The 14,433-nt window shown below is 43.9% G+C and overlaps 1 protein-coding gene across 11 annotated transcripts in view; it reads right to left on the minus strand.

Annotated features, from left to right (window-relative positions):
- Positions 1-13,881, minus strand: part of ABI1 (abl interactor 1) — a 144,953-nt gene extending 131,072 nt beyond the window's left edge. For all 11 annotated transcript variants that reach the window (XM_082258560.1, XM_082258567.1, XM_082258565.1 and 8 more), the window contains exon 1: positions 13,664-13,881. In XM_082258560.1, coding sequence (XP_082114686.1) covers positions 13,664-13,780 — 117 coding nt within the window. In that variant the 5' untranslated portion in view covers positions 13,781-13,881. The remainder of the gene's footprint in view (positions 1-13,663) is intronic.
- Between the last annotated feature and the right edge of the window lie 552 nt (positions 13,882-14,433).

Genomic DNA, 14,433 nt, shown 5'->3' on the forward strand with positions numbered 1-14,433 from the left:
CTTCTTAGGATCCAATAGAGGAGTAACGTCAGTGGGGGGAGTGGTGCCCTGCCCCCAGAAATGGTACAGGGGACTTAAAGTAGAACTTCACCCTGCACTCCACCGCATTGAAGTTTTTTTTAAGGTTCCCCACCCTATTACTGTTCCTGGCCCTGCCCTCACCACCATTCCCCACTTAAGGCAAGTAGGGCATGTCCCTGCTGTCTCACCCTCCTTGGATTCCATGTCACAAAATCCCAGGAGGCTGCAGGAGCAGGGAGTTACAGCAGCCGGTGGGCAAAGCTGGGCGCATTATCAGATGCCAACTACCTGAACTCAAAGGGGCAGTTGATCCCCCGACCACTGCGGAGTACCAAAATGGCAGCACGGGGGGCTCCTGCACCTGATCAGCGGATTACAGCAGGGCAATGTTGGATCTGCCGGGCAGGTGAACATCTGAACTGAGGACAGGCCTGGAGAACAGGAAAGTGGGGATTACAAGTTTACCAAGGAGGGGGAAACTTCTTTCTTCAGTAGGCAAGGAAAGAAGTCAACTTCTCTGTATGGATAATAGGGGGTGGGGGGGGTCATATTTTGCCCATAGTGGGGCATTAAAGTCCTGAAATCTAATTTTTTTGGAGTTTATATAGCACCGACAGTTTATGCAGCGCTTTACAACTTGAGGGTAGACAGAACAGTTACAATACAATTCAATACAGGAGGAATCAGAGAGCCCTGCTCCTTAGAGCTTATAGTCCTTTAGCCGGTTAAGATTATAATAAATGTTAGGATTTTTAACAGAAATAACTTACAAATGTTTTCTGTTAATGGAAATGTAAAACTGTTCCACTCCAGTGCTCTATGCTGGCATGCATGACACTGATCACCCCATCATCAACACTGTCTTCATGCAGACTTGTAGTCCTGATCATGACTGACCAGGTCTGTTAGATTAGAAGTGAACTGGTCAGGATCTGCTTCTAGGACTTCGCAGTGATATTCAGACACATAGGGGGTTGATTTACTAAAACTAGAGAGAGTGCAAAATGTGGTGCAGTTCTGCTTATGGAGGCCATACATGGGTCCAATACCAAACAATTTGTCAATTGAAAATTTCGTGCATTTTGTAATCAGATGGTGATACCATCAGTTTTTAAATTCAAGCAACCAAGCCTCCCAATTTCATCTCATGTTGTTCCGGAAAAGAAAATTTGTGGCTGGGAATTTTCTTTTCCTTCCAGACCACAGCTCATTTGCAATTCTTTAGATTACAATTTCTCGCATGATTCTCCCATCATGGATTAGAAATTCTTCTTTTTTTTTTTTTTTTTTTTTTTTTTATTTATTTCCAACATGCCCGATCACTGAAATCTGATGGTCGTACAAAATAAAATAAAATAAAAAAAAAAAAAAAAAAAAAAAAAATCGCCCATTGCTGCAGCCACACTAATGGTCGAAAAGCAAAAGAGTATTAAAAAAGTTACAAATTTCAAAACAAAAACTGGTTTGGAATGCGACCATGTATGGCCAAAACCAATCACCTTCCAGGTTTTATTGTCAAGGCTTAAAAAGTGATTACCTAAAGTGTCTTTTTCTTTAAAAATACCAAACATGTCATACTTACCTCCTCTGTGCAGTTGGTTTTGCATAGAGTAGCCCGGATCCTCCTCTTCTCAGGTCCTTCGCCAGCTCTCTGGACCCCTCCCCCGTCAAGTGTCCCCACAGCAAGTAGCTTGCTATGGGGGCACAGGAGCCGATCCACAGCTTCGTGTGTCCATTCAGACACAGAGCCGCCCCCCTCTCCACAGTGGCTGACTGATTATAGGCAGCGGAGCCAATGGCGCCACTGCTGTGTTTTAGCCAACCAGGAGGGAGAGTCCTGGTTGGCCAAAGTACCCATGGACATCGCAGGATCAAGATGGGGCTCCGGTAAATATTGGGGGGGGGGGGGGGTCTGCTGTACACAGATGGCTTTTTATAGTAATGCATAGACTCACTTCTATTTAATTAGCTGAAGTTAAAATTGGCTACCATGCAGGGCTGCACCAAATTTTGCACTCTCCAGTTTTAGTAAATCAACCCCATAGTAGGCCTGAAAGAACAAGCAGACTGCTCTTTTCCACCCCCAAGTTAGGTTAAAGTGATTGTAAAGTCTTGTGGGTTTTTTTTAACTTCTGGACCAGAAGGTTTTACCTCCTTAATATGGGAATATGTGGAAGTGCGCTGATAATTGACGTGTAAGGCCCCGTTCACATACGAGTGACGCTACTTCCAGGGGCGACCTCGGAGCGGCCGCCACGGACTTCATAACATTGAAGTCTATGGCGGTCGCCTCCGGGTCGCCCCAAAGAAGCTCCGGACCCTTTTTCTAAGTCGGAGCAACTTGTGTCGCTCCTATTAGAACGGGTCCGCAGCTTCCCTATGGAAGGCGACCTGTGAGGCGACCAGGTCGCCCCAGTGTGAACCGGGACTAAAGCTGCAACCAAGAAGCTGTACCTAGCAAAATAATATGTGAAAAATGGGTTGGTGCGCTAAACAAAATGTGTAGGACAACAAATATGTTGATATACACTACATAAAGGGTGTGTGAAATGTGACAAAATCAAAATAAACAATTCCAAACAGCTGAAGAGACTAAAATGTCCAAAACTGTGATTCACAACAAAATCAAAGTCCATCAGGTGATAACAAATTAATTGAAGTATCTTGACATGTGGGTGCTTGAAATATTCAAAAGAAGGTGATGTTAAAGTGATAAAGGATCCCACCACCAGCTGACAATCCTGCTTACCAGATAGATACATTTCTCAGGCATTAACTCTATGCAATGGCATGCACAGTTCACCCTGGTGTGACACAGTGGAGCCTCTTACCAGATGTCTCTAATAACTTGCGTATCTGAGATAATTCCCCTGGTTAAATGGGATAATGATGTTGGTATCCTCCTGAGTGTTCCCCAGACTATCAGTTTATTCACTCTTCCAATGATATAGCTTAGCGCACCAACCCATTTTTCACGTTTTACCTCCTTAATGACCAAGCCATTATTTGCAATACGGCACTGCGTTACTTTAACTGATAATTGCGTAGTCGTGCAACGCTGTACCCAAATTTTATCTCTCTCTCTCTCGTATGGAAGGGTTAAAACCAGGGATGCACCAATACCAGTATCGATGCCATTACCGAGTACTTGTAAAAATGCTCCCGATACCCGAACCCATATTTTGCAGTGCGATTTCAGCCCATACAAAATGAAAAGGCTAAAATTGCACTAAAAGAATCACATGCAGTTTAAACAGTAATGCGGTGCAATTCCTGTGCAAAACACATGCGGTTTTCTGCACCGCTCCTGTGCGAGCGCAGGCTGAAATCGCTATGACAAACCTGGGTTCACACTGGAGAGGTGTGAACAAACAAAATGTGATTCTGACAGGAATTCCATTATTTGCAATGCAATTTGAGCAGATTCATTTTTTACAGATATGAAAAAAAAAAAAAATGAATCGCACCGCAAGGTATCGGCAAATACTTGACAAAAAGTATTGGAGGGATAAAAAGGGGAAGGGTATTAGTGCATCCCTAGTTGAACCGCATCGGTTTCATTTTTTTGCCACCTGTATACCATTGGGGAAAATCTGACTTCACTTCCTGCTCCAGGGCTGCAACAGGAAGTCAGGGGAAATCTCTCAAAGGGAGGGGAAATTTCCCTCTCACAGTTGTTCCCTAAACAATGGTCTCCATTGCAAGGTTATCCCTTCACCTCTGGTTCTGGTGACGAATTGGAAATGTTTTCCCATTACTTTCCATCAATGAAAATGGACACTAGTACGAATATAGGGGTGAATCACCCCAAGACAGACAGAAAAAAAAAAAAAACAAACACACTACTGGGATCTATCACAAGAGCAATACCTTTCAGGTTTATGACAGAAAGTACAAAAAAAAAAAAAAAAAAAATGCAGAAAAAAGTAATCCAGATAAAACAATGAATTCTGACAAGTTGTGATAGGATAATACAATTTCTGTGCCATCGCATACTACGTTTATCTGGCTTATTTTAGGCAGTGCAAAGTGTAAAATATGAACTGACCCCATACTAACCAATCACATCAGGTTACAAAAGCGGAATTCGGACTTCTGGCTATGAGATTCTGCATTTATAGTCATGTTGGGCAACACAGTAACTAAGTGGTTAGCACTTCCACCTTGCAGCACTGGGGTCATCTGTTCAAATACCAACCATGGCACCACCTGCCTGGAGTTCACGTTCTCCGTGTGCCTGTGTGGGTTTCCTCCGGGTACTCCGGTTTCCTCCCACACTCCAAAGACCTGTTGGCTCCTGTCTAAATTGGCCTAGTATGGGTTTGTATGAATGCAAGTTAGAGACCTTAGATTGTAAGCTCTCTTTGAGGGCAGGGACTGATGTAAAATGTATAAATAATAGAATATATATATTTATTAAAGCAATGCATAAATTGACAGCACCTTAAAGTGTTACTAAACCCGCAACAGAAATTGCAGCAGCTCGGCTGGAGCGCCCCCATAGCAACCCGCTTCCTGTGGGGGCATGGGGCAGGAGGGAGGGGCCAGGAATGCCAGCAGTGGACCCGAGGAAAGGAAGATCTGGGCTGCTCTGCGCAAAACCATTACACAAAGCAAGTAAATTGAACTTTTTTTTTTTTTTTTTTTAATTAACACTTTAACCACTTCAGGTACATATACTGCAGCAGGGCGGCCCTTAAGCACAAAAACACATACATGATTTCGTTTTAGGGCTCGGGGGGGGGGCACACGTGCCGTGCTCCTGCTGTGATTAGACACAACGAGAGTCAGTCAGCGGTTCGGCAGCCACGATAGCCGCCGGTCACCCGCGATTGTGAAGGAGAATGACAGAACAGCCCTATGTAAACAAGGCAGACGGCTGTTCTGTCAGACAGGAAGGAGAGTTTGTATTTTCCTACTAATCGGGAACACAGATCTCCCTCTTCCTGCAGTCAGTTCAGTCCCCCTACAGTTATAAAGCACTCCCTAGGAGCACACTTAACCCCTCGATTACCCCTGATGTTAACCCCTTCCCTGCCAGTGTCATTTATAAAGTAACAGTGCATATTATTTAGCACTGATCACTGTATTGGTATCACTGGTCCCCAAAAAGCGTCACTTAATGTCAGATTTGCCTGCCGCAGTTCCGCTAAAAGTTGCCGATCACCGCCATTACTAATTTAAAAAAAATAAAAAGTCCATAAATCTATCATATAGTTTGTAAACGCTATAACTTTTGCGCAAACCAACAAACATACGCTTTTCTGTATTTTTTTTTTTTTTTTTTTTTAACAAAAAATGTAACAGAATACTAAACTGGCCTAAACTAAAAAAAAAAATATTTCTTTATTGGATGCATTTTATAGCAGAAAAGTAAAAAATATTTTTTCTTTTCAAAACTATCAGTCTTTTCTTGTTTATAGAGCAAAAAAATAAAACCGCAGGAGATAAATACCATCAAAAGAAAGTTCTATTTGTGGGGGGGGGGACATCAATTTTATTTGGGTACATCGTCGCACGACCGCGCAAGTGTCAGTTAAAGTAAGGCAGTGCGTTTAGGAAAAAATTGCCTCGTCGTTGAGGGAGTAAAACCTTCCGGGGCTGAAGTGGTCACTTTAAGGCTGCGTTCCAGGAATTCAGACACTTTGTAAAAAGCGAGGTCACACTTTGAATTAAGTGCATGACATCTCCTGAACTTACTTTTATTATTTATATCTGACAGGTTTATGGCTCTGCTGCAGCATACACTGACACTGGGGGCTGTGAGAAAGGCACACAGGGCAGCTATGTGACACCCCCCTGCTCAGCTGACCATTCAGAGAAACCCTTGCATTTGATCAATGAGTTTACATAATACCAAAGGCTTCCGTGATTGAGCAGGAGGAGGGGGGGGGGGGGGACAGGCATAATGCATCAACTAATGCTGAAGATGCTTAAATTTGAAGCATCAGCTCCCAGACAAATACAATGATAGCCATCTTGGGGAGTGGAATAAAACTGTCAGATGTAAACCATAGAGATAAGCCCAGGAGATATCATGCACCTCTTTGGACTTAACTCCTTGTTTGCCTTCACTTTTCAAAAAAGGAGCTGAAATCCTGGAATTCGGCTTTAACTCTCACCCTGGAGGGCGCTCTTGTGAACGGAGGCTAAATCATTGGGTACACTAGTCACCATGTTCTCCCTCACTGTCAGATCACAGTTAGTTAGAAGGCTTTATATGTTAGACCATAAGACTCCCAACATCAAAAATGTACTTCTTCCTATTATTGATGCATATTTATGAGTAGTAACCACATTATCTGCATAGCCTAAGCCCAGATTGCTGCAACCCTGTGATAAAAGGGGTGACACCACACAGACAGTGACTCACTGCTTGACGACCAGAAACATTTCTAAGACTTTGAGGAAGTGACATTAAAAAACAGCAATGGGTGAGATTAGCTAATGTGAGGAGTGACACATCCCACACCATCTGACCAGGTTCCTGTATCTCCTCAGCTGCTCATCCTAAAATACACATTCATGGGGTCATCCATTACAGCACATTGGACGGTAAGATTCTCTCACTACGTTACCAAAAGGTAGCAAAATGTTAAAGTGGAGCTAACCCATCAATTTTTTATTTAAAACCATTAAAGTTACTTTTCCTGGCACGCTGGGAATGCCAACTGTCACATTTGCTTGTGCTTTTTACCAAACTGTCAAACCACCAAATTGCTGGTGTCATAACTGATCACAGCTCAGAGGCTAAGATGGCAGCTACCTTGGATGAAAAGTATAGGAAGGTTTAGTTCAACCAATTTTCCCTAACATGATATTTAGATGTAGACAGACTTGTGTCTCTCTCTACTCCCCCCCCCCCCCCCCCCAAAAAAAAAAAAAACAGGGAATTCATTGGAACATTGAGGACATGACACCACAAACATGCAGACACCGAATATTTTTAGAAAAATTAATTACAAATGCTCAATGTGTTTGCCTTACATTTATAATCTGTTCTAGTTTTTAATTAGTTGGGTCTATTGTTTGAAATCTATAAAAAGACAAAAAAAAAAAAGTTTTATTTCAACCCCATTATAAAATCTGGATTAACAAATCCTGAAGGGAGAAGCAGACAGGGAAAAATGACTACAACAAGCAAAGCTTTTTCTTCCAAGGGCGTTAATATGAAATCATATTACATACAGCTGTTACTCACCAATCCAATATGACTTAACAGACAGCGAGGAAGATTTACTAAAATAGGGAATGTTCTCTTTGTAAATCAGTCAGTGTGTAATCCACCTAAAAAGGTATAGTATGCCCATAAAAAAAAAAAAAAAAAAAAAAAAAAGGAAATTGCACCAACAATGACCTCAATAATAACGTGTATTTTATAAAGCTGAACTCCAGGAAACTGAAGGCCAGCTCTGTAAGTGTCGCAGCTATGTCCAAAGTATGGCCCTCCAGCTGTTCAGGAACTACAATTCCCATCATGCCTAGTCATGTCTTTGAATGTCAGAGATTTACAATGCCTCGTGGGAATTGTAGTTCCTGAATAGCTGGAGGGCCATAGTTTGGACACCCCTGGTAGTGCATCCGCTCTCAGCACTTACCACAAAAGGAACACTTGAAATTAACTATCCAGTCTCAGGGAACCTCTGGTAATAATTTCTTAATCTACACCTCATGGAACTTTAGTGTGATGGTCAGTGGGAAGGACGCTCCCCATGCGCGGTCAGTGGGAAGGACGCTCCCCATGCGCGGTCAGTGGGAAGGACGCTCCCCATGCGCGGTCAGTGGGAAGGACGCTCCCCATGCGCGGTCAGTGGGAAGGACGCTCCCCATGCGCGGTCAGTGGGAAGAATTACAGAAAGATGAGAAGATTATTGGTGTCAGTGGTTACTCATCAGAGGTAGACATTGCTCTTTGCTCAATGACCCCCCTAGCACCCTCTGGAGGAACCCTGCACTAGTGAATGCTTAAAGGGTTCCTTTCACCTTCTCAGAAAAAAGTATAAAAAAAAAAAAAGGTGAAGGTGACCGGCTGACATTCAAACATTCAAGAACCACCACCAGCAACAGCACCCAAGTGTCAGGGCCTCTTACTGGATAAGACTGACCCTCATTACAAGGTCAATCAGATGCACACTCATATGTGGACAGGAAAGCGCACACACACACACACACACACACACACACACACACACACTCACACACTCGCAGTCCTCGGTCGGTGATCAGATATCAACAGTACCAGGCCTGCGAGTACAAAGGTCCGGCCTCTCTCAGACACAACACTTGGATACCAAGCACCTTTCCCTCATACAGCGGAACCTCTTCAGTATTTCTCACTTTCACTCGGTCTTCTTCTGGAAAACGTTTGACGAGGACTCGGAATGAAATCCAGTCGTACTCTCGGACACGACATTACTGCGATCCCAAAGACGCTTAGGGACGATCACCAACCCCCCCCGATAGGCAGCTCTCCGCTCTCTGTCCTCAGATTCGGTTTGGTCTCCATCCACTACTTCTGGAAGAAGACCGAGTACAAGTGAGAAATACTGAAGAGGTTCCGCTGTATGAGGGAAAGGTGCTTGGTATCCAAGTCTTGTGTCTGAGAGAGGCCGGACCTTTGTACTCGCAGGCCTGGTACTGTTATCGGATCACCGACCGAGGACCGCGAGGGGGATTGTGTGTGAGCTTTCCTGACGACATACGAGTGTGCATCTGATTGACCTTTGTAATGAGGGTCAGTCTTATCCGGTAAGAGGATCTGACACTTGGGTGCTGTTGCTGGTTCTTGGATGAAATACTACCGTCAAGATCTGTTGAACACTGGTCTTTGTATTCACCTTTCTATGTGGACTATATGTCACCTACTGAGCGCTACACCTAATTTTTATTAATTGTTTGGATCTGTTATTCAGGATTTGTGTTAGCTGCTGTTGGTATATCAATTCATATTGAGGTTGGCACAGTAGATTACCATCTTTGTTATTCAAACCATGTATGGGCAGACTGTTTGTGCCCAAGGCGATTCATCAATTGACTTGGGGAAAACCAACATCAGATTTTTAGGAGCTGATAACTGCCAGCAGCTATAGCCACTAGCAATAATCACTGTTCTCCCGGCAGGGATGGCTCCCCAAGTCTTCCCCTGCCAGGAGCACACAAGAAAGAAAAATCACATAATCTATGGGTAGCTTAACCACTTGCCAACTGCCCCACGCAGATTTACTGCGGCAGGGCAGCTCGGCTGTGCACAATTACGTAGATCTACACGAGTATGTGCATGCGGTCAAGCGCCGCAGAGCCGCGCTCCCGCTCCGATTAGATGCAGCGGTTGTCAGACCGCAGGAGGAACGGACTCGATCGCCGCCGGCCTCCCGCAATCTTCAGAGAAACTGACAGGAGAGCTGTCTGCCAATGTAAACAAAGCAGGCGGTTCTCCTATCAGACAGGCACAATGAGATAGTGTGCCTCAGCTAAGCTGAAACACTGATCTCTGTGAGCCTTCCCCCCACAGCTAGAAAGCACAATTTAGGCTCACACTTAGTCCCCGTTCACACTGGGGCGACCTGTCAGGCGACCTGGTCGCCTGACAGGTCACCGTAGGTCGCCTTCCATAGAGAAGCTGCGGACCCGTTCTAATAGGAGCGACACAAGTGACTTAGAAAAAGGGTCCGGAGCTTCTTTGGGGCGACCTGCATAGACTTCAATGTTATGAAGTCCGTGCCGGTCGCTCCGAGGTCGCGGTGCGAGCTGCGCGCCGCGACCTGTGAGGTCGCCCGTGGAAGTCGGATCGCCCCAGTGTGAACGGGGCTTTAACCCCTTCCCTGCCAGTGTCATTTATACAGTAACAGTGCATTTTTAAGACTGATCACTGTATTGGTGTCACTGGTCCCCAAAAAGTGTCACTTAGTGTCAGATTTGTCCGCCGCAATGTCGTAGTGCCGCAAAAAAAAAAAAAAAAAAAAAAGTCGCTGATCACCGCGATTACCATTAAAAACAAAAAAAAAAAAAAAAAAAATGTAAAAGTAAGTCCAAAAATGTATCCTATAGTTTGTAAACACTATAGCTTTCACGCAAACCAATATACGCTGTTTGGGATTTTTTTTTTTTTTACCAAAAATATGTAGCGGAATACAAATTGGCCTAAACAGATTTGATTTTTTTTTTTTTTTTTTTTTTTTTTTTATTGGGAATGTAAATAGCAGAAAGTAAAAAATATTGCTTTTTTTTCAAAATTGTCGCTCTTTTTTGTTTAGAACGCAAAATCTATTGCAGAGGTGATCAAATACCACCAAAAGAAAGCTATTTGCGGGGAGAAAAAAAAAAAAAAAACACATCAATTGTATTTGGGTACAGCGTCGCACGACCGCGCAATTGTCAGTTAAAGAGCATTACCAAATCTGAAAAAATGGCCTGGTCAGAGGGGGGGGGAGGAAGATCCCTGCAAGCTATCAGATCGGGGAATCAGTGGGTTGCAGGGGCCAGTCCATTCGTAACATTTTACAGATGTTAAATATGGGTTAACCATGTAACGAAAAGGTGAACTTATCCTTTATCACTATTCACCCTCCCTGAGTCCCCCTGTACTTACCTACAGGGATGCTGAGCGGTTAGTGCCCAAACAGCAGACCGAGAATTTGAAATCCCCACTCTCCTCCTTCTCTGTGCAGCACTTATAGCAGGGATCCTCAAACTACGGCCCTCCAGCTGTTGCAGAACTACACATGCCCTGGCATTGCAAAACTCTGACATTCACAGACATGACTAGGCATGATGGGAATTGTAGTTCCTGAACAACTGGAGGGCCATGGTTTGAAGACCCCTGACCTAAAGCATGGACCAGAGTGATTCACTGTGCAGGCACCGACCAATCACAATTAATCTGGTCCATCCCAGAAGCGTTACAGAGGGTAAAAATCTCAGACCACTTAAGCCCGGAGCTGTATAGTGAATGATCCGGTATAAGCTGCCATACACTTTGATATTTTTTATCATTCAGCCAGAGGACCGAACAAATAAAAAAACTACACAAACAAGGTGGATGAAGGAATCTCCTGCTGCAGACATTGTACCCAGACAGCAGGACTCACTGCTTTCAGAATAAATCAATCAGGGGCTGCAGCTTCTGATCGAGGAAAATATTCCAGCATGTCTCTTTTACATAAGTCAAACAAAACACCTGTCATGCGGGGACTGTCACACACGACACACATGCGGGGACCGTCACACACACACACACACACACGACACATGCGGGGACTGTCACACATGAAAGGAATTTAGCCTGTCTCTGCTAAATTTCAATCAGTGTATGGCCAGCTTTAGGACTTCCTGAATTTATAACAGGAGAACACACCTCAACAACCCATTCAATTTTTATCTGCCCATATAATATCTGTACATTCAACTTTAGATCTATTAAGAATATAGGAGGGCTAGTAGACAACACAATCAGATTGCATAGTGTACAGTCACCGATAAGCATTTACACCCAACCAGCTGTATTCAGTACAAGCCCTGAACAAGGGGTGTGTGAAAAGCATGCAAACATTCCTACAGTGATGTGAGATCTGTACAGATAAGGCTGGGGATTCCTGTCCTCTGACTGCCAACCTGGACCCCCCACCCTCCAAACCTGACTGTGCCTGTAAATGTGCCACCGGTATAGAAATAATCCTCAGGAGGCAGAAGAGCGCCTTTCTTCATCAATTATCCCCCAGGGATCAGGAGCTCTGTCCTTTCCTGTATGGACATCCTTACCAACACAAAGTAACATTAAAAGTGATATAAAACCCAACACCAACAGTGTAAAAGATTGCAGCTTAGCAATCATTAGACATGGTGGCTGCATTCATTTTTTTTTTAATGGGGCTTTATCCCTCGGTTTTCACCTGGTCATCTGGCTGGTAACACACCTCCTGTATTAGAGTGCCCCCCCCCCACTCTGGATGAATGAGCACTGGAGGCACAGCAGCATTGTCAGTCTGAGTGGAAGAGAATGTTAGATTTACTAGCAGATTTAAGTACACTAAGCAAAACTCCATCTGACACTTTATAATCAGTTACTGTAACTAGTGAAGCACAAAAATTATCGGCTGAAAACCGGGTTTTTAAGCATTGTGCCGAAAAAAAAAAAAAAAAAAGTGCAGATAATATCTGCCAAAAATGCCAACAATTTTCTGCGATTTTGCCTTGCTTATGGTGCGTTTTTTCACAGCTCATGTGACTCAAAAAATGCATCAAAAAACACAACACGGTGCATTCTTGATGAGTTATTGCTGCATTTTAATGGAGAAGTGAGTTTTTGATGCAGCTTTTTTTTTTTTTTTAAACACAAATATGCAGCAAGCAGGATTTTGTAACACCGCTTCAAAAAAAGGTGTCAATGGCCGACAATCAATTCATAATAATAAAAAAATAAATAAAAAAAAAAAATGAAAATTTAAAAGGAGATATATATATCTATATCTATCTCTCTATCTCCTTTTAAATTTTCATTTTTTTTTATTTTTATTTTTTTTATTATTATGAATTGATTGTCGGCCATTATTGACACCTTTTTGAATCGGTGTTACAAAATCCTGCTTGCTGCAATATATATATATATATATATATATATATATATATATATATATATATATATACATACATATACACATACATACATACACACACACACACCTCTCTATTTAGATATTATTTTCATTTCTGTGCACCAACTAACAGTTTTGCTCCTTTTGAGGTAAAGTTTTTACATAAAAGCTGAAAACTATAACCGCCTGTCAGTTGTAAATGGTTTGTCTCCACCATCTACATTTACAGGACAGCTTGATGTTTTGGAAAAAAGAAAAAAAAAAAAAACCACCCCAAAACAGACTTGCTGGCTGGATCACTAGATGAAAAATAGAAGAACGCCTAAACAAGAAAACAAATGCAGCCATCACATGTGAGGGTTGGTACGCGGCAATGTAATATTTTTGCAGCTGGCACAGTACCCCAATGAGGTGATGGAAGTGTCACATTCCAACACCCCTACAGTCAGAGGGGGAGGGGCTCCCAATGTACAGATGGCAGTGATTACACTAAACTAATGCAGCCATCATAAGGTAAGCAGCAATATAAACAATTGCTTTTGGGTATGAAGCTGCCCAGCATACATGTAATGAAATAGTCATCCCATCACACAGATCCCCCCCATGGGTGTCACTGACATGATCAGAGTTCTCCCAGCTGTGTCTAGACAGGCTGAGCAGAGATTGCTGGGTCCATTACACATATCATTATAGGATTGCCTAGCTGACCCCTGTAGTGGGGTGACCCTTCCTGCTGTACAGCACCCAGGGGGACACACACTGATATGACTCATAATTAAACAATAAGGCACACCCTGTGGGCAGAGCAGGGGAACACCCAGCAGCCCTCTGCCTGCTCTGCCCCACGCTGGGTTCGGGAGGGGACCACAACCAGAAAATTATCAGTGTAATTATTTTTTTTTTCACAGATAAAGTTGATAAGATTATAGACGCGGGAGGGTATATAAAGCCCCCCCTCAGGTTGTGCCCCCCCCCTCCCGTACTTCCTGTATTGTGTGCGCCCCGCCCCTCCTGCCAGCCATTAGGCAGACATGAATCACAGGCAGCTGTCACCTGGATGTAGTTGCTCTCGCAGTAGTCGGCCACTCGGGTGAGGTTCTGGTAACTCTCGAATAAAGCCCGCTTGCCGGCCGGGATCTCCTCCTCTAATAACATCTGCAGCTCTGCCATCTTCCAGCCCTGCGCATCTCTTCCTTGTAGCAGACAACTGAGCGCAGACCCGCCCGCCTGCTATTCTGGGATTCCGAGCCTCGCTTTCACAATCCAACACTGACTCCGCCTCCTTCCTCCTCCGCCTTCTCCTACGCGCCCCCCACCGGCCTCCGTAGGCGGAGCGCGGGGCATGCCGGGATTTGTAGTCTTTCCGCTGATGGCGGTGTGAGGCGGTAATAGGTGTTCTGTTACCTCACCTCACAATTGTCCCCTATGTAGAGGGATTCACTCCCTCATTCTCTCCCAGCTATGCCTCCTTTTATATTGTGATGTAATAAACTTTATCAGAAATGATTTATTGTGCTAAACCTATCTTCCTTTCACCCTCTGAGGGCCCCATTCACACCATTTTATATCATAACACACACATTACTGCGTCCCACAGCAATGCGTCCCACAGCAATGCGTCCCACAGTAATGCATCACGAAGCAATGCGTCCCACAGTAATGCATCACAAAGCAATGCGTTACACAGCAATGCGTCCCACAGTAATGCATCACAAAGCAATGCGTTACACAGCAATGCGTCACACGGCAATGCGTCCCACAGTAATGCATCACAAAGCAATGCGTTACACAGCAATGCGTCACACGGCAATGCGTCACACAGT

The sequence above is a fragment of the Pelophylax lessonae genome (assembly GCF_965119305.1).
Source record: "Pelophylax lessonae genome assembly, chromosome: 5".
Taxonomy (NCBI): domain Eukaryota; kingdom Metazoa; phylum Chordata; class Amphibia; order Anura; family Ranidae; genus Pelophylax; species Pelophylax lessonae.